Source organism: Dicentrarchus labrax, unplaced genomic scaffold (genome assembly GCF_905237075.1).
Source record: "Dicentrarchus labrax unplaced genomic scaffold, dlabrax2021, whole genome shotgun sequence".
Classification (NCBI taxonomy): Eukaryota; Metazoa; Chordata; class Actinopteri; family Moronidae; genus Dicentrarchus; species Dicentrarchus labrax.
The window spans coordinates 4,477,822-4,497,599 of record NW_026136722.1 but is presented as its reverse complement, the minus strand read 5'-3'; the positions used below and the strand labels follow the sequence as shown (position 1 = coordinate 4,497,599).

At 40.3% G+C, this 19,778-nt stretch overlaps 3 protein-coding genes across 3 annotated transcripts; 2 read left to right on the top strand and 1 right to left on the bottom strand.

Moving 5' to 3' along the window:
* Positions 1-388: 388 nt before the first annotated feature.
* On the top strand, positions 389-6,800 carry epor (erythropoietin receptor). The gene is made up of 8 exons (XM_051387309.1): positions 389-676; positions 861-996; positions 1,376-1,542; positions 2,168-2,319; positions 2,455-2,611; positions 2,725-2,812; positions 2,925-3,012; positions 3,386-6,800. Exons 1-8 carry the CDS (start codon positions 574-576, stop codon positions 4,124-4,126), a joined length of 1,632 nt encoding a protein of 543 aa, XP_051243269.1. The 5' UTR covers positions 389-573; the 3' UTR covers positions 4,127-6,800.
* swsap1 (SWIM-type zinc finger 7 associated protein 1) lies at positions 6,558-9,440 on the bottom strand. Its single transcript, XM_051387329.1, has 2 exons — positions 9,155-9,440; positions 6,558-7,482 (listed from the first exon to the last, which is right to left on the bottom strand). Exons 1-2 carry the CDS (start codon positions 9,422-9,424, stop codon positions 6,913-6,915), a joined length of 840 nt encoding a protein of 279 aa, XP_051243289.1. The 5' UTR covers positions 9,425-9,440; the 3' UTR covers positions 6,558-6,912.
* A 217-nt stretch (positions 9,441-9,657) lies between these two features.
* znf653 (zinc finger protein 653) lies at positions 9,658-16,685 on the top strand. Its single transcript, XM_051387305.1, has 10 exons — positions 9,658-10,076; positions 10,219-10,259; positions 11,136-11,453; positions 11,611-12,113; positions 12,224-12,401; positions 13,668-13,752; positions 13,878-13,995; positions 14,097-14,211; positions 14,290-14,389; positions 14,672-16,685. Exons 1-10 carry the CDS (start codon positions 9,781-9,783, stop codon positions 14,847-14,849), a joined length of 1,932 nt encoding a protein of 643 aa, XP_051243265.1. The 5' UTR covers positions 9,658-9,780; the 3' UTR covers positions 14,850-16,685.
* Positions 16,686-19,778: the final 3,093 nt, after the last annotated feature.

Genomic DNA, 19,778 nt, shown 5'->3' with positions numbered 1-19,778 from the left:
CACTAGACAGGTGCTCAGGACACACCCATAAATAAATAGATTCTTTGTATTCATTTTTTTATGTTGCTTTTACCGTTTCCCAGAGACAACTCTATCTATCTATCTATCTATCTATCTATCTATCTATCTATCTGTCTATCTGTCTATCTATCTATCTGTCTGTCTGTCTGTCTGTCTGTCTATCTTAGACTTAGACTTATGGTCTGTGCGCTATTACGCACGGCACCAGTCAAAGGTCCACTTCCTCTCTCACCACAGCAGCAGAAACAAGTCGTAAACATCAATGAGCGCGTGATTCCCGCCCATCACCAAGAGAGTAAAACGTGTTGTGAGACTGATCTTGCCCCACCTCTCTTACACTGACTTTGGAAGAAAGTAAACAGCTCGGCTCTAAACACCTTATCGCTCACAAGCAGGCGCGTAACCACGTTGCGCTATCAATGGTATCTAAACAAAAAACAAACCTCCCCCGACGAGACCAGCAGCGGACGCGTTGGAGACAGGTTGTTTTCCAGTTATGCATGCGGACAACAGAAGACGAAAAGTCTTTCTGTTTACAGAGAAGACAAAAGGATGATATGCCATCACCCGAGCCGACTGTTGGCACTTTACGTGATATTCTGCGCCATGCAAACACCTTCCATCGTCCAGGGCGCACGAGACTTCGAGAAAAAAGGTAAGATAGAAACATTTTCTCTTGTTACCTGTAGTGACAGCAAAACCGAAACTTTTGTTGAAAAGTTGGACAGATTTAAGAATAACCTCAGATCATTTGGATTGGATTTCATATCTAAGATAACAGCATATCTAAGCAAGCAAAGGGGTTTTCGGTTGCTTACAATTGTCTGTTACCTCCTTAGTGTCTATGATGCTGAAAGAAGAGCCAGAAAACCCAAAGTGCTTTGCTGAAGGCAGGAAAGACTTCACGTGCTTCTGGGAGGAAGATGAAGAGAGGGCAGGCTCTGTGGACCAGTACTCCTTCACATACACCTACCAGTAAGTCACATTCAATGTGAGACATAACAACACGTGGGGTGTCCACTATGGTCGATATACAGTTGTTTAACGCTGAAATTCATATACTGAGTTCTTCTTTGTCTTTCTTTTCTCTATTGCAACCAATATGCTATAAATGAAACTATTTAATGGTTCATAAACTACAATTATTAAAAAAGTAAGTTAATGGTTAAAAGCAATTTTTACAGACTTTTAGGAGCCTGATATTTAAATAAAAGACCAATATTTTAGTCTAGATACGTAAAAAATAGTACCATTCAGCATAGTCCTATGTCCGAATTCTTAGTAAACTCATTCAAAGAAAAAAATTCCCTCGCTCTTCAACTGCAGTGATTCTGTCTTCCTCTGTCCCGAGCAGAAATGAAAACAGCAGCAGGTGCCCACTGAGAACCGTCCCTGCAGCAGGTGGGAAGAGGCTGTTCATCTGCCATCTGAACCGAACCCAGATGTTTGTCCAAATGGACATACAAGTTCATCGAGAGGGAGTGCTCATCCACAATCGCAGCCTTCTCATCGAGCTTGTCTGTAAGTTGTTTACCGCAAACTGTGCCTTCACATTCCACTAAACAGTACAGTTAGAGAAGTGCGACTCCTTCCTCTAAAATTCCCAATAACCTTTTTTAAAGCTGCTATAATTTCTATTCTTATATTGATAATCGTTGACAAATCTATTGATTATCACCTGAATCTGCAGTTCCACTCAGCTTTATCACCTTTAAGTCTATTGTTTTGGTTTTACGGCTTATGTCTCACTGCTCACATCAATATTTTTTTCTGCCACAACAGGCAACTATTCCAGAGAAAAAGCTCTAAATACCTACTGCACGCTACCTGTCAAGCACCTGCCCAATAGATAGATAAATTTAGCAACTAGATGAAAAACATAGAGGAGCATTTAGCAGCTAAGCCAGATATTAACCTCAGGTGGAGACCAAAAAACAGAGCTAATATGAGAGTGAATATTGGATTTATTTTCATCAGGTGGACACAAAAATCTCCAGAAATGAATGTTAATGTTTACGTTTCTGCTGGATGTGTAAACAACAGCTGAAAAGGTGTCAATATGTCAGTGGTTTTTTGGTTATTTTCCTCGACTTCCCTCCCTCAAAGTCTTCCCTAACAAGCTGCCTTTTGTCCGTCTGCACTGCAGTTCTTCTGAACCCGCCGGCTAACGTGACAGTGAGCAGCACGGGTCAGCAAGGCCAGCTGAATGTTAGCTGGGTGCCTCCCCCTCTCAAGTACATGGATGACAGCATGATGTACGAGGTCAGCTACAGTGCAGCAGACAACCACGTGGGGCAGGTATGACGGTTATTTTAATGTCCTGCATGACCTCACTGATATGTCAGAGGTTGGATAAAGCTTTAAGCAGTAGGTTTTTCTGAATGGTTGGTGCAAATAGGAACCCATACTGATGAGTTGAGGACTGTTTTGCAGGTAGAGGTGGCACGAGCCAGCTCCGAGTTGATCCTGAGGGGCCTGCAGCCAGGTACAAAGTACAAGGTGCGAGTCCGTGTAAAGCTGGATGGCATTAGTTACAACGGCTATTGGAGTGCCTGGAGTGAGCCGGAGTTCATGGAAACACTGCCTGCAGGTGAATATTCATTCACCTATGCAATACAAACATGTGTCACATGAGAAGATCCAGTATGCATTGGTTTTATTTATTTTGCTTACTGTTTTGTGATTGTTCTGTGCTTCCTCTAGAACTCGATCTACTCATCATGTCCCTGACTCTCATCATCTCTTTTGTCCTCATTGGGCTGTCTCTCGCTATGCTCCTGTCACATCGCAGGTCAGTCAACCAAGAACACATAACTTATACACTATGCATATGTCAGAATCAGCTTATAGTTCTGATTAATGGAAAAAGATGAAATGTAGATCTCAATCTGTGCTCTTTTCAGGTTTCTTGTAAACAAGATTTGGCCGACTATTCCAACTCCTGACAGCAAGTTTCAAGGCCTTTTTACTGTTTATGGTGGGGACTTTAAGGTAAGAACAAGACACAGGTACAGCCTTGCTAGGGCCTGAGTTCTGTAATTAGGCACCAGGCCTAATACTCACATTTGTGATAATTGCTAAAGTCAGCACACTGCATGCTCACAATGAAAATGATAGCATGCTGATGTCTAGCAGATATAATTTTTACCACTTTGTTGACCGTCTTAGTTTAGCATGTTAGCATGCCAACATTTTTGTAGTTAGAAACTAAAGAACTGGACACTGACCTTACAATTCATCCTTATCATGGCAATCTATCCAATAGTTGTCAAGACATTTCAATCAATACCACAAATGTCAGCCTCCCTGCATTACAGGAAAAGTCAGGAAAGTTTTCATAATCCTTTGTTATATTGTTGTGCAGGAGTGGTTAGGGCACACCAACGGAGGTTTATGGTTGACCCCAGCTTTCTACGACTCAGAAGAATTCCCCTCTCGCCTGGAGGTCCTGTCAGAGCTCAGCCTTTGCCCCACACCGCCTTCCCCACCTCTGCTGCCAAAGACCTCTAGAGCTTTGACTGCAGACAGGAAGGAGGACAGGACTGTAAAGAAAGGGCTCAGTGAGAGAGAGACGTTGGAAAGAGGGGGTTCAGTTCTGACAGATAGATGGAGAGCCACACCACATGACCACTGGCTGATGGACCGCTTACGGGCCCTCCACCAGAACCCTGTTCCCTCCTCCCAGTCCTCTCTGCTGGAGTCTCAAGACGCCTATGTCACCCTCAATGCCAACAACCGCAGCGAGGACGAACATCTGGATGACATTCTCGAGGAGGCCTTACCCCTTGAGGTGCTTTTTGCCTCCAGAAAGAAAGCTTTGTGTGAATCTCACTCTGACCTCGGATCAGTGCAGCAGAGCTCCGGATCGGGACGCCTTTCATCACAGTCCAGCTTTGAGTACCCAAACCACATCTGGATGCCCAAAGGCCCAGGGTACACCTACATGGCAGTGGCAGACTCTGGGGTCTCTATGGATTACAGCCCCATGAGCAGAGTAGACGACATTGGAAAAGTGGCTATCTACGCCAATGAGTACAAGAACGATATTCCTGCTCATAGAAGACCTTTCCTGTTGAGGCAGCACCCTGTCCATGATGACAGCTGAGAAGGGACTAAGCTGGACAGTTTACACATGGGCTGAGCCTTGAGGCAGGCTCTGTGAAGGGTATTTGGGTATTCACCCAAAGCTACAAAGCCTCTCTTTAACTGTTAAGAAAGGAGTACCAGGGATTCCGGAGCTGACTGACACCAAAGTGTAAACTAAAGGACTAAGGAAGAAGAGTCCACTTTGTGTACATACATCATTTCTACTTTATCCAAATCATCCCTGATCTGTACAGGACAATACCATTACACTGAAATGGCAGCTGTGGTTTCCACCAAATTCTGATAGTCAATGCAAAGGTCTGCATACTGATCTGTAGGTATCCTATCCTGTAGATCAGACCAGGGTTTTTATAATTTTATCAAAATTAAAGTTTAAGAGTGTTTCCATAGTCATTTATTCATATTTGAGTGTACTCTTATATTAACGCTTAAATGACAGAATAGCAATTAGGTTCAAAGATAGTCAACATCCTAGAATTGAAGACTGTGAACAATACAGGACAATGCTCTTTGCTATTCCTCTGATGTGTCTTGAAGAAAAAGGCTGGTGATGATACATTTATATTTTTTTGTATTGTCAAAATATCCCACAAAAAGACAAAATCATCAGTTAATTTATCCCTCTACAAGAGTTGCAAGTGGACCGAAAGCCTGATATAGCTAATTCCTATGACAAACTGTGGACCTCCATTTTGGTCTACAGTCATGCTCGCAGCTCTGTGAGGCTGTACTTCTGACTTGTAAATAGCATTCAAGTCCGGGTCATAATTTGTTACAAAGAAACTCAGATTTTTTCTGAAAGCTCTGATATAGCTAACTTGGTAATTACTTATACAGAAGACCAAGTATGGAGGCCTCACATTAGCCGGCATTAGGGACAGCAATGCTGTTTGCTAAATGCTAATGTCAGTATGCTAACATGCTCACAGCAGCATTACTCTGATGTTTATCATATTCACCATCTTAGTTTTTATCATCACTGTTTAAATTGTTCGCATGCTGATAATTGTTAATTAGTACTGAATACAAAGTATAAGTATTATAAGTTGAGGCTGATGAGAATATTATTAGTATTTGGCCATAAACCAAAGTACTTGACTGATTGAAATTTAAACCTGATGATGGTGGTAGATAAGACACTTTGTCCTCTGGGGACCAGAGATTTTTTTTATTCATGGCAATCCATCAGATAATTGCACTATGTGACATGTTTCCTCATTATGATGAAGATAGGTACAGTGGTTTATTTTTACTGGTTTTACTTCAGCATTTTTTAGGAAATCATGCAGTATTTAACGAAATTGAAACTGCTGGCTGGCTATTTGAGTGCCACAGACACTCAACACTTTGTTGGTTGGGATTTGTTGACAATAAAAAAATGTAATATTGCCGGCCTTATAGTTTAACACACCCTCAAATTTAAACTACACAGATTTAACTTGAACCCCGCAGTCATTATGTCAATGCCATTTTGTGTCTTAAGAAATTCACTGTATTTGTAAATAGTATAAGATGCTTTTTGTAGTATTACAGCCGTTTCAGAGGACAATTAAACTAACAAGTTGTTGCCAACAGAATCCTGGAACAAAATAAATAAAATTACTACTACTGTAGGCTTTGTATGAAGGTTTTAAGACATTATTACTCCTCATGTAACTGTAGTTGTTAGTAAGTCTCTAACTTGTTTTCAGTCACTGCTGCCATCTAAAGAGCAGAGTGTGTACAGCATGTCTTAACCTTGACAGTTCTATGCAAAACATTTAAATTCACCACAGCTGAGAAATCAAACTGAATAATTTCTGTTCTTCATGCTTGTTTGCTTTTGTCTTAGTGCAAATATCTTGTAACTGAAACTGTCACTACTCAACAACATTTCTATTCACTGTTGACTTATATTTTAGAAAGAAATGTGTGACACAAAAAGTAAACAAAGGTTTAATGCCCAAACTACAACCAACTGGCTGTCTCTAACACGTTTTTCACAAAAGCAAATAATGAGTTATCAAATATGATTTGTGGATATTATTTTGGCTTTTTTTCCTAATATACAACATATATCTGTTGTAAATCTTACATTTGTCACACTCAAAAGGTGAATATCTCCTTCTTGCATGAATTAATATTTTAATACAAATTTCCTTATTAGTAGTTTCCTTTGAGTGATATTTAATTTTTTTTAAATTTTCAGATATAATATCTGTATTGACAATGATATTGTTTATTTTTCAAAATATATATTTGATATATTCTTATTGATTTGTAAAATACTTTAACTGTGATATCAGCCACCTGAGTCCAATTTCTCACACATGTTAATCGCTCCAGTGTTTCCAACCTGAGGGACAGGACCCCTCCAAGGGTTGCAAGATAAAAGTGACAGGGTCACAAAATGATTAAGGGGCTAAGAAAGAAGAGAAGAAATGAATGTGCTATGTGCAAAATATTTGTTTATTTTAACGTACAGTGTATTGAGAGATCCTTTTTCTTTTTTACCTTTTGGGGGACCACAAGTTTTAAAGGGGCTTGAACAAAAAAAGTTGGTAACCACTACTCAGTAGTCCCATTCCTCAATTTCTATGTACAGTTTTTCATTGTGTAAGATTTCATTCATGTGTTTGACAAAGTTTTATGCCATTTAAAATTTCAACTCAATAAATGTACATCTACAACCACTGCTGTCCTGTTAACTGATATCTGAAAGGGTGAGCAGCAGATGACATCATGCTGCATCAGTGATAAGGCAACTAGCTTCGGTGAAAACTAAAGTCTTTGATACAAACGTTTTCAAACCAACTTAAACTCCATTAAACCATCAGGAAAAATTAACAGCTGCCACTCTTGGGCTACATCTTGCCTGTCCTCACAGTCTTTGGTACTACAAGCCTCTGTAATGCCTGTCCCAGAAAGGTAAATGTGCCACACCTCCTGTAGTCCAGCTGCTGCAGCTTCGTAGCTCCTGTCTCGGTCCAGAGTGAAGCGTACCTGGAAATATCGATCAAGAACATCAAGGATGGAATCTGTGCAGGAGGCCTCCCCACTGGAGTGCCCAGCGTCCACTTCCGATTGGAAAGAGGCGATGAGACGGCAGGGGGCCGAGCTTGAGGAGCGTTGTTTCAGAAGCTGTGTGAGAAAGGCAGCACTGTCACACAGCAGTGCAGACAGGTGTGCGGCACAGGACTGTTCTCCTGTGTGAACTCCACTGTGGGTGCCACCTTCAGGACCACACAGGTAGCCCTCCAGCCTGTCAACTATGATCAGTGAGGGAGGTATGGGAGATGTGTTGCTGGACTCATGGAGGCTGGCCACCTGCTGCAGCAGCTCCTCCACTGTTCTAGGATAGGAAAACTTGATTTTCTTTAAGAAAAAAGAAAGAAAAGAATAAATGAATTATACAGACAGAAGCTGAACGCATCAATGTAGCTGGTCAGAAATTCAGTTAATTGTTTAGAAATGTCAAAGAACAGAGGGAAAATCCCCATCACATGTTCAGTTTACTAAAGACAAAATCAGCAAATACTCACATAGCTTGAACCAGCAATGTTTGGCATTTTTACTTGAACAATGGCTGACACAATTTATCAAAATACTTGTTAATTTTCTGTCAATCAACTTATTTAATAATTGACAATTTATTTTACCTGTTGGCCTGATAAACTACACCCACAAAGGTCTTGAAAAATGACTCAAACATCATCTGATATACTGTCATAGGACAAGTTCTGAAATGTTAACTAGTCAACTAAATGTCAACACTTTTATCAATAGATTAATTGTTCAAATTGTTTATCAAGCAAAATGCCAAAAAGTGTGTTGTTCCATGATCTAAAAATGTTGAAGTTGTTTTCTCCGTTCACACTATTTATTGCTCATATCTGATTTTTGTTTGGCTGTTCACATTATTTTTTAAATGTGTCCTATTGCAGATTCCATTGTGAACAGGTCACAGTCCTTAACTGACCCATATGACAAATGTCAATGTAGAGTGACATAAAAGTTGCATAACTACCTATATGACTGATCACACTGAGGTCACATTGCAAAACAATCACCACGTACGGTATGTTCACACGCTTTTTGCTCATAGGTGACTCAGATCTGTTTTTTTTTTTTTTAAATAATGGTGTGACACAAGTTGTGGCACAAATCACATGGAATCTGATTATTTTATGAGCTTATAGATTGTTATAGATTACAATGTGACCTCAGTGTGAACGGTCATATCAGAATTAATGTGACTTTTATGTTTCTCTAGATCGACATTTGTCGGGTCACTTCAGGACTGTGACCTGTTCACACTGTTATCTGATTATATATAAAAGCCACATTCTGAAAAAATACCAAAAGCAAAACAAAAACAAAAAATCTGATCTGAGCAATAAATCAGAATTGGGCATTGAGGCTTGCACTGTGAATGTTGCATAAGGAACTTTGTTAACTTCTTAGACATAAATATATTTTTTCAGAAAATACAAAATAATGTAAATAATATGTAATGTACAAACAAATATATGCTTGTATTAGTAAGATGTATTTCAAGAAAGAAAATACGGGACCAGTTTCTCGTAAGACTAAAGTGTGAAACTAATGGCTTTATTATTCATTGATAAATTATTTACTGACCATTAATACGTTTTGGGTTGCCAGGTTGTTGACCATGTTAATGCTGCTGAGTCATTCATATGCAAGACATCAATAAGTGTCCAAGAGTTTTTGTCTTTTGTATATGACATCGAGTAGACATATAAATTATAAGTAAATGATGAAGGGTTTTCTCAATAAGACATCAAGGTTTCAGTTCTGTAAATGTTAATGAGTAGTTAAATCGACTGTGGTCCAAACATCCTATACGTCCTGTTTTCACAACTTGGCAAACCAGTTGTTGGTCTCAAAAATGACATACTAATCTATAAAGTACAACTAAATGACGTATTAACCACACATACATCCATTAGTTAAAACTACAAGCACTTTATAACGAGAAAGAGGTGAAATCAAGCACACGGTTTGAGAGGAAAGTGATCTCCACCTTTAGACTTTGTGGGCTCAGGCTGGGAACACACTTCTGCAGACACACTGGAAGGCTTTGGATTTGTGTTTGAGTGAAGAAGATCACTTTCAATCCCATCTCCGAGGCAGCTGTGACGGCCGCCAGCAGCAGCACAGAGCGGCTGATCCCGGGGTCTCCGACCAGCAGCGTGCCGCAGGTTGTCGGTGCTGGAGGAGCGACTGCGAGGTCCTTCCTTACCTCCGTGTGTGACATGAAAGTCCGAAACACTAGCGTCAAAATGTCTGTCATGACTCACAATATGATGCAGTTTTTCTCTAGTTATGTCGTGTGATAGTTGTGTTGACGCTGAAGTTTCCCGCGTATGTTTACATGTTGCACATTGGTGTTCGTGCTTATTGCGGTCCGTGTGAGAAAAACACTTTGCGGACTGTATCGTTCCGCTGCGGTTCTCGGGGTACACAGAGTATATTTATCTCAGTATTTTAACAGACATGTACACAACCGTATACGGCCCTGTTTCGGTGAAGTTTACAACCCCGTGGTGTGGGAACAAAAGCGGAAAAGGCGTCTGTATCAGCGCTTCCGGTCCGGCTTGACAACTTCCGGGATACCGGGTAATCACAACATCAGCTGCTGTGGCCAAGATGGCGCATAGCCTGGCAGAGTTGGAAGTTCCTCTGGACGCTGACCAAGCTGTGGACCAAGGGAAAGGTGTTTTTAGACGTTGCAGAGGACGACCCAGGCTCACAGACTCCGACCGAGCCCAGAGGCGTCTTGAATCCCGAAAGAAGTACGACGTGAGGCGGGTGTACCTGGGAGAATCGCACAAGCTGTGGAGTGAGCTCCGCAGGCGGACCAGTCTGAGTGATGCTGGACTGGCAGAGTATCTGATCCTGCTCAACTCCACCTATGGAGACAAATACCAGCAGAAATACTGCGGGTAAGCTAATGTCCCCCAACCAGACCGTGCACATTGTACTACTGTAATATCATGAGCTGCTCTCTCAGGTCCATGGAGTAGGTGTTTTATTCTGCTTAACCTGACCAGTGAATGTCTAAATGAACGTGTTTTTGCATTACAGAAAGAAGATTGCTCCAGAAGTCTCAGTAAAACAGAAAAAAGGTGAGTGAAGCCATTGGCAGGTGAATCTCAAAGGTTTGGGAGGAGTGTGATAGCTGGTTCTGTTAGAATCGCCAGGTTGTTGTTTGTCAGTCAAATTAATCTGTTTTTGGATCTCTTTAAGCCTGACAGCTGCTTTGCTGCTGTTGTTTATATGATTTGACAAAGAGAAAATTGAATGGTAGCAGTCAACTGATTCCATGTAGGTATACTAATTTCTACACCTGTAGTCTCAATGGCAACCTGCATGATAAGTCAATTGTTTACATTTCACAAACTACTAATCCTGCCTCCGTAACTCTTATGGTATTAGACAGCCAAAACATATAAGGTAAAGAGTAGAAATACATCAAATATGAAGAATGACAAAAGATAAATGCTATATATAATCTATTAGAGCAGAAACTATCAGTTGATTAGGTAATTAGTTAATCGACAGAAAACTATTTTGAAAGTGTCTTTTCAAGCACAAATGACAAACATTACTCATTTCCAACCTAAAATGTGAGGTTTCGCTGCTCCTCTTTGTTTTATGTGACAACATTATGTAACCTAAGAACCTTAAAAAAAATTGCAATATGTATTTTTTTATCACTTTCTGGCAAAATTATCAGCTCAAGTTAATCGACAATGAAGGTAACTGTTAATGTAAGAGCTGAAAGGTATAACTTAGTATCTTTTCATTTTGACTCAGAAAGAATATTTATTTATTTTTGTCTCTTCTTGGCAGAAAAGGTTTTATATACATTGTGTGTGTATTTTAGTTGTTTATACAACAAAAATCAACAAAGGATTCAAATCTGATAGCAAAATATTTTTGAAGTTCAGTTATTCGCTCATCTACAATCTTCCTTTCAGCTGACTTTTGTTGTTTCCCAGGCAGGAAAGAGCGTGTGTCCAGTCTCCAGAGCCTGGTTTGTTGGTACCAGGAGCACTCCCACTCCTGCCCTCATGAGCCCCAGCTCAGAGCCCTGGAGCCCCAGCCCAACTTCTCCACTGCTGCTATCTGGCAATGTGACTCTAACCACTCATTTGTGCAATACCTTTTCTCCCCACCGAGGGAGGCGAGTGACTCTGAACATGAAGACGAAGTGAACGGTGAGGAGGATGGAGAGAGCGCAGCAAAGACTGATGAGCCTGTGGCTAAAAGTGTTATGAACAGGAAGAGGAGAAAGGAGGCGACCAAACAGTTCAAAGGTGCGGAATAATAATTTCATTCCTTGATTCATTTAGAGGTATTCATTTTCATTGTTAATACCCTGAGCAGTTAAATGTGGTGGTCAGTGGCTGATACATCTTGACTTCCTTGATGATCAACATGCCCTTTTCATTCATTTCATCTTCTTTTCTGTAGATGTGGAAGAAAATGTGGATGTGTCTGAGATACAGCATACAACCATGAGCCCGATAGAACAGGCTGACACTCCGAACCACCAGCCCAGTATAGAGGCCTCTTCCAAGGATGTTCCCGTCTGGGAGATGGTCATGGAGCGACAGCAAGGCTCCCCCGCTGCTGCATTTCACTCCATCCCCTCAGAGGATGAGGCAGACGAGGCAGAGGAGGCAGAGGACCTGAGGCAAGGCAGAGACGGAGGAGAGGAAGAGATCAGGACTATACCGCACAGTTATGAGTGTGTTACCGTGACGGCATCCTTAGCTGATAAACTGGAGAAGACGGACGAGGACTCAGTGCTAACACAGAGCCTGAGTGGCTCAGTCCCACTGGGAGCTCACGCGGAGCAGTTGGTCCCACCACCCATGCAAGAGCAGAGTGAGCTGTTTGACCCTCAGACTCTGCAGACGGTGGTGACCAGCTGTGAGATTCCTGATCAGAGGACCACTTTGGAAGGCTCACAGGTAGGTGACTGAGTCCCTTGTAGAGATGTTGGTACAAACCAAGCAGTTCACTATTATTTTCTTTTCTCAACAGTTACTGTTGTTTTTTTTAAATCTTTTTCCATCCCCAGTTAATTATTATCACTGGCCCCAGCTATGAGGCCCTGGCATCAGAGGGTATCCAGCTCAACATGGGCGGCGGAAACGTGGAGGAAGTCACCTGCACTGTCATCGGGGGTGTCACCTATAACCAAGTCTGCACGTCTGACTCGAAACTCAGAACAGCGGAGGATGAAGACTCGATGACGGGTACGCTACATTCAGAACTGGCTCTGCATTTTTGTGGGTGCTACTGACAGTGGGTACACGATGGGTCAGTCCACGTGTGTATGTGGATGCCATTTTTAGGTGCAGGGAAGCTAGGCGGTCACCTAGCGTGCCACCCGTTGTAGGAGTGCCAAATACTGTTTATCCCAACATTGTACAGCTTGACTCAACTCGACCCTCTCTGTTTTGATTTTCCATTATGGATAGTGCCTGGTACCTGGTACTTTTTTTGGTACCACCTCAGTCAAGGTTCCAGAGCGAGCTATGCTGATACTAAACTTGACGTGAAAACACTGTAGGCCACTGATTGGCTGCACGACATGGGACATCCTGCACAAAGCCCACATTTTTAAATAGCTAGACATCAAAAAAGTAAAACTGTTTGGTTAGTGCTGAATTTCATTGTTAAATAAACCCATTGCTCTCTCTGCACTACCCTCCGAATGCTGCAAGCTGTTAAATCATTAATTGAAATGACTGGTTGCCACAGGGTTAATTTGCCTATTCCACTGTGTAAGAAGCATGTACAGTATACACAGTCATGAATACCTGGGCAGTTATTTATGTAGGGGATGACACACAGCAAAGGGCCACATATCGGATCAAGGAGCTATCTGAGCGCCCCAGTTAAATTAATCTTGAATATAATTTAATCATTTTGCTATGAAAAGATCAACCCACTCAGGGGCACCAGTGAATGGCAAAGGGAACCAGAAGGGCAAAACATTCCTTTGTGGAATGGATGTGACTAAATACTTCTAAAACTACTACTAGATTTTAGTTATATGTTTATGTTTATTTAATATTAAGGGTTATATTGCACACAAATAGTAAAAAAAAGGGCCTTCCAACCACCTGTTTTTATTTTGCAAAAAAAGAGTGGAAATGCGAAAAATTTGAAACACAATCATCCAAATATTGCAAACAAGTTTTTAAGAAATTACGCTTGGCTGAGGTGGAAAAACATGGTGTAAAGAAACAGACTTGGCAAATAAATCTTGATATACATGAAGCATGTGACTTAAACCTCACTCAAAGCTTCCACTGGAGAGACAAAATCAGAGGATGAGAACATTATCTGTGTGGAGCAATGAGGAGACTGTAACCTTCTGTAACCTTTGACTAGTATAAAATTCCTCTAGTACCCAGTCCTCAGTCCTCAACTCCAGAGGGTGGACATTTTGATTCAGCCAATACCTGCATGTCAGTCATTTTGTAATCAGTTTTTGCTCTGTTTCTGTTTTGCAGGTTTGAGTGACAAACAGCTGCTGCAGCCCAGTGTTGACCCTTTGGAGTTGGGCAGTGACAGAGAGCTGCAGCGGAGTCTGAGCAGGTCAGTGGTTCACATACATGCACACATATTGAGAAGGATTTGAAGTACAGCAGCTCAGCAGAGATCCACTCCACTTATTGACCACTTGTTATTGTGAACTAAGTCTGCAGCGTCTGTTTTTGCAGTGTCAGGTCAAAGAGAAACAGGCGAGGTCCCATCATTGAGGCAGATGGGATGCTTAAGATGTTCCACTGTCCATATGAGGGCTGCAGTCAGGTCTATGTAGCTATAAGCAGCTTTCAGGTAATAACAACCTTTTCCATTCATACTTTACATTTCAGCTTCCGTTTGGTTTAGTTGAAGATTAAAATAACCATCTCTTTCATTCTTCCCTCTCTGTGTAGAATCATGTCAACCTAGTTCACAGGAAAGGGAGGACCAAGGTTTGCCCCCATCCTGGCTGCGGGAAAAAGTTCTACCTGTCAAACCATCTGCATCGCCATATGATCATCCATTCAGGTGGGCTCACAAAAACACACATGTCATGTCTGAATTCCATTGTGATAAATCTCCAACTGTAACAGAGTCTTTTCACAGGGGTCAGAGATTTCATCTGTGAGACGTGTGGAAAATCCTTTAAGCGTAAGAATCACCTGGAGGTTCACCGGCGGACCCACACAGGAGAAACACCTCTCCAGTAAGTTATTAAGGCTGAAAACAGATCTTACCATTTCACATTGTTCCACTGAGCATGTTGGCCTGAAGTTCTAGTCTGTGATACTTCAGGATTGAGCTGACAATTTAGAACCAATTGAATGGTTATTGGACCTGGATTCATCACACAGATGCAGAAAGGAAAATGAATGAGGATTTTAGAGGATATAAATTCATAAATACAACAATACAACACACTCATCACTCTTCTCTTTTGTTCCCTGGCCCTTCCTTCTTGTCTTCTCACCCTAACATCATCTATCAGATGTGAAATCTGTGGCTACCAGTGTCGCCAGCGCGCATCCCTGAACTGGCACATGAAGAAACACACTTCAGAGGCCCACTACAACTTCACCTGCGAGTTCTGTGAGAAGAGGTTCGAGAAACTGGACAGTGTTAAATTCCACAAATTAAAGAGCCACCCAGACAAGCAGGCAGCCTGAGGTGCTCAGACGCTGATAATAGGAGCTGAAAAAGTACAGGTTGGCCCTGGACAACCAAAGGAAGACTTCCAGTGAAGAAACAGACTTCCGTTTCCTGTGCTTGCCTTGCCTCTCATGTCCTGGATGATATGAACGTCACCTGTGAACACACAAGCAGTGGATGAAGGCAAAAGTGGGCCAGTCCAACAGCTGTGCAGGACACAGGCTGTTTCAGAGTACAGGGCCCAAACATTGTGAACATATTTGGTACAGCAGGGAAAAAGCTTAATCCACTTTTTTGATGTCCAACTGATCGTTCACTAAACCATTCCCTCAAACAGTTAGCAGCTTGACAACAATAGCTAGGCATAGCACTTTAGTCAAGCTTTGGATTTCTCTACATGTTGAAGCAGAGTGCATGGCTCCACTAAGAGAGATACTACTTATATGAAGATTGTGGTAGTTTCTGTCTGGAAACTGGAAAGCCTTTCCAAAACCAAAATCACAAGAGCAAAACTGTAACGGATGAATTAAACCAGGGCTGCCCGAACCCGGGCCCACAGGCCAAAGTTCTCGCCATAAGGTTTGGTTTGTTTATGCTGTAATATTTTTTGTGTGGTAAAAATGCTCTTTGAATATGTAGGATCCCTAATTATTTATTATTTTTCCTAATCTGAGTTTGGCGGCCAGAGTGGCACTTTGTACAGGACGTCAATTAACAAAATTTGGGATTCTAACAGTACAATACAATAGGTGTTTCCTTTTGGCCCTGGATTAAACTGTTTATTTGCCCTAATGTAACAAACAGACATTAGCATGGCTGCCTAACTAGCCTATTTCCTACAATAATAACCCACCATTTCTTACAGTGGCAGCTGCATTTCATACAACATTATTTTATGGTATAAGGTTACATTGAAAAGGTCCTGTTCATGATAGCACATCCCCTGTGTAGTATTTCCCCACTGTGTGGGAGCCAGTCCAGGATTCTCATGGATGAGAGTGAGACTAGCAGCTAGGTTAGCGGCTCAGCCTTGCTCCTTACTGGATTTGGGAAAGTTTACATTCCAGCAACCCCAGCTAAACTTGTTATTCAAGATAGCGTCACCATCACCAGACTTAGTTTTCATCTTTTCTATAATAAATCACACTGATTGAATATATGAATAATAATAAAGTATAAATCTAATCTCTGTCTTGCTTGTCTGAGTAAGCGAAGCTAACGTTCAGCAGAGTTACTTTAGAACTAAATCAGTCAACTGTGAGGATGCTGATGTTTTGCCTGGAACATGTAGCTTTACCCTCAGTCTTTTCATGTAGTTAGCCAATCAAGTTCATATGAACCTTTCACTGGGTTCTCGTTTAAAAACAAGTCAGTCTGAAACATTATAAAATTGACCGGAGACAGTATTTCCAGCTTATGTTCACCTCAGTCATTTACAAAGCAAATGCACTTTTCTCTCTAATCACTAAAATATGTGAATATGACTCATATTTGTATTGTGTCTTTTTATGAAAGACATTTGTTTGACACGTATGGTTAACAATATTCAGCGTGTTCTTGCCTCTTGCATAATGTGCGTGTGTGTGTGTGTGTGTGTGTGAGTGAGAGTGTGAGAGAGAGAGACAAATTGTAGGTGTGCACAAATAGTAAGAAAAGGCATGAAAAGGAGATGTGTCAATGACACACTCATAACATTACTTCTCAGACACTGGACCCTTCAGTCAGCTGAATGTTGGACAATGTAAATAGAAGGTTTAGCATGGGGGAAGATATGTTTGTCTTCAGGTCTTAGGAATTCAATTTTGGAATTTAAGGGTGAAATATTGATTAACATAAAATAGATTTTGATTATGCACTTGAATATGTGATGATTTCTTATTTTTCATTAGCTTCATAAGGACATTCCACCGCTCCACACCTTTTCTTATCAGCTAATCAAAAATGTATGCCATTAACATGCTGTGATTGATGATTACTATTCTGCTGCTGTAAATCATCTATCCTCCCTAACTTTGCAGTTCAGTTAGTAAAATGACTAACTAACTAATTACAGAGTGTGACACACTCTCTGTGTTCTGTTCAAAAGGACTGAAGTTCAGATAGTGCAAATGTCACACTGTAGGCTACAGTGTGAGACATATGAGGTCAAAGTCTGAGCAGCATTCAACTCGCCAACGTCCAAGTTTTCCATTAATTTAGGAACACCTGGTGGTGGAGACTCCATCTGACAGCTCTCCACGATTGTTTAACGAAATGTAGTCTTGAAATGTCACTGTGTTTCAGGCAAAGCTTGACAATTTTATTTATATTGGCATTTCATTGCAAGTAAATTCTTTACATTAAAATGCACACAGCAACATATATAAGAATACAATAGATACAATTCAAGAAAGTGCAAAAAATATGCAATATGAGGGAAAATGGCCACCCTTCCTTCAGAAAGACAAACCCTACATCTCATTAGAAAAGCAGATAAGCTATAAGGACTGGACTGTTGTCAGTGAGCAGGTCAGACATATAATAGGAAGTCAAACCATAAAGTCCTTCAAAAAAGAGAGTTTTGAACTGGACTGATATAATGGCATCGACACAAGAGGCTTCACAAGAAATGTTGAAAAAGCTCGAGCCTTCATCTTTTTTTGGGTGGGTAATGATCAGAGAGAGCTTTTTTATATTTCCGTTTTGCAAATCAGCAGCCCTCCTCCAGCACATTATCAAGGCAAGCAACTTATTTTAACTTGCCATGCTGTGGGAAAATAAAGTTCAGCACAAGTTGCTCACAAATCAGCTCGGTACAAGTATCCCCACTAGAAATAAATATATAATATCTACATTGTCATGCACACAGTAACATGTACAACAACCCAATAAATACAATTCAAGAAAGTGCAAACAACAATAAAAGATAAGAGAAATAAGAATAAAGGTAGTACAGTAAATCTAACTCAAAAAAGGGCCCAACCGAGGAGAAATCACAACAGTCATTTTTTTAGTAGTTTTTATTGGTCCTAATACTATTCTGTATCATACATTAAAAAAGGTCTACACTGGACAGATATCCAGGCAAGACCAAAGACGAACCACTGGCCTGATGTAGTGATGTAAGAAAACATAGGGGTCAATGCCATAACATACATGTTTTTGTGTCAATTTAAGTACATTAGAATAATAAATAGTATTTATGTTTTTGAAGCTTGAACCCCCAAAATGTCAACTGTCTGTACGAGTGAACAAACTAAGAAAAGTATTTAAAAATAATATTTTAATGGTGATAAATTCAAAGTAGAACACCATAGCATGATACTATGTTTCAAACGAAAGGAAATGACACTAAATGAAATAAATACTCTTGTTTAAAACTCCAAGATTATCTAATGCATTTGTAAAATGTTTATTGATTTTAAGTTAAAGATCTTATACACTTTAAAACCTTTTTTATTATATTTCTCAATCATTTTAAGTTAAATCAGCTCCACACAGGGAGTGCATTAAATATGATCCAGCTGCAAGAGAGCATATCTTGCTAAAAGAAAAGAGAGATAACTGAAATCAATAATAGGAAGATATATATATTTACAATGATTTGGTTGCACCGCCTGACATTTTTTGGGTGGTGAAGTTAGGAATAGGGTACTGTTAAAAAATGCATTAAAAAGTTGTTAATTAATTAATCTTGTTCCAGACTCAAAATATGCAATACATCAAATTTAAAAATACTGTCATGGCATTGACCTATAAAAAGAAAATTCATCTCTGATGTAATATTTACAGGAAATAATCTCCTTAAAATTAATCCAAATGTGAAGTGATTTGAGTACTGGAGTAATATGTTTGCATATAAACAAGAGGCTTCACAAGAAGCGTTTTGAATAAGCTGGAGCCGTCCTTTGTTTGGGTCAGTAATGATTAAAGAGAGCACTCCTTTATTTCTGTTTTGCAAATCAGCAGCACACCTCCAACACCTCATTATTTTCTGTGCAGGTGAGAAATTGCAACTATACATAAGCGCACACTTATCACCTTATATATTGTTATGGCTTATGTGTTAGCAAATGTACACATCCAACAGACACTGCCATTTATTTGAGCTTGTTCTTCCATCCACCACGAAAAAGTAAGTCCCATATTCCCTCCCCTACTAGCTCTGTTCGGGTCTCCCTCCATGAACTCCTGATCTGGCGCTGTAACTCCTAAATGCTCCACTATGTTTGCTAGCTTGTTGATGAACAGTCTGCTGTTTGGTGCTGAACAGGCAGGTTTATCAGAACTTTTTCACTGAAAGTTTGCATGCTGTGGCTGGAAACAAGGTTGAGGATAACCTTAAGGCTGAGTTTTTGGCCAAATAACTAAAACATAGTTATAAAGAGAGATATACAGAGAGTCAGGTGATAATTATCTATGGGTTCATTACGGTTAGAGACACCTTTTATACTGTAGGTAGGTAATTTGCTCCGTTGTTGATATAAATATAATGATTCATGCAACACTTATATTGCCAAAAGGGAGCATGTGTGAATTAAAAAGCAGTAGTCGTGGGAATTACCCATCTTTTTGTAGGAAGAAAACAAGTGATGAAGAGGCCCCAACCAACTGAATTATAGTGACAACTGAATAATTATAATATCATTATCAACCATGATAAAGACTGCACTGATCAAGTAAAACTACAACAAAAGTTCTGTTTGACTCACTTTTGAATTTAGGTCATTGATTACTCTGATAAAAGCTGTTCAACAGTAGTACTATGGTTTGATTTGAAACCAGACTGGAGCACATCGTACAGCACAAAGATAATAATGCAGTTTATGTACAACTTTTTTTAAGTTCTTTGCTAAAGATGGAAAGGTTTAAACATAGCTTGTTGTCAGTTATTAGAAATGGTTACAATCACAAATGCTCACATTATTTTGTCGAATTTAGAAGCTGTGTTCAAATTAACACCTCGA

What these genes read in the sequence shown, in the direction of transcription:
- epor (XM_051387309.1), top strand. Translation starts at nt 574, where the DNA reads ATGATATGCCATCACCCGAGCCGACTGTTGGCACTTTACGTGATATTC. An exon ending in ACGAGACTTCGAGAAAAAAG is followed by an intron (nt 677 to 860) that starts GTAAGATAGAAA and finishes TTACCTCCTTAG; the next exon opens with TGTCTATGATGCTGAAAGAA. An exon ending in CCTTCTCATCGAGCTTGTCT is followed by an intron (nt 1,543 to 2,167) that starts GTAAGTTGTTTA and finishes TCTGCACTGCAG; the next exon opens with TTCTTCTGAACCCGCCGGCT.
- swsap1 (XM_051387329.1), bottom strand. Translation starts at nt 9,424, where the DNA reads ATGACAGACATTTTGACGCTAGTGTTTCGGACTTTCATGTCACACACG. An exon ending in TGAGCCCACAAAGTCTAAAG is followed by an intron (nt 7,483 to 9,154) that starts GTGGAGATCACT and finishes TTTTTCTTAAAG; the next exon opens with AAAATCAAGTTTTCCTATCC.
- znf653 (XM_051387305.1), top strand. Translation starts at nt 9,781, where the DNA reads ATGGCGCATAGCCTGGCAGAGTTGGAAGTTCCTCTGGACGCTGACCAA. An exon ending in TACCAGCAGAAATACTGCGG is followed by an intron (nt 10,077 to 10,218) that starts GTAAGCTAATGT and finishes TTTGCATTACAG; the next exon opens with AAAGAAGATTGCTCCAGAAG. An exon ending in TAGCTATAAGCAGCTTTCAG is followed by an intron (nt 13,996 to 14,096) that starts GTAATAACAACC and finishes CTCTCTGTGTAG; the next exon opens with AATCATGTCAACCTAGTTCA.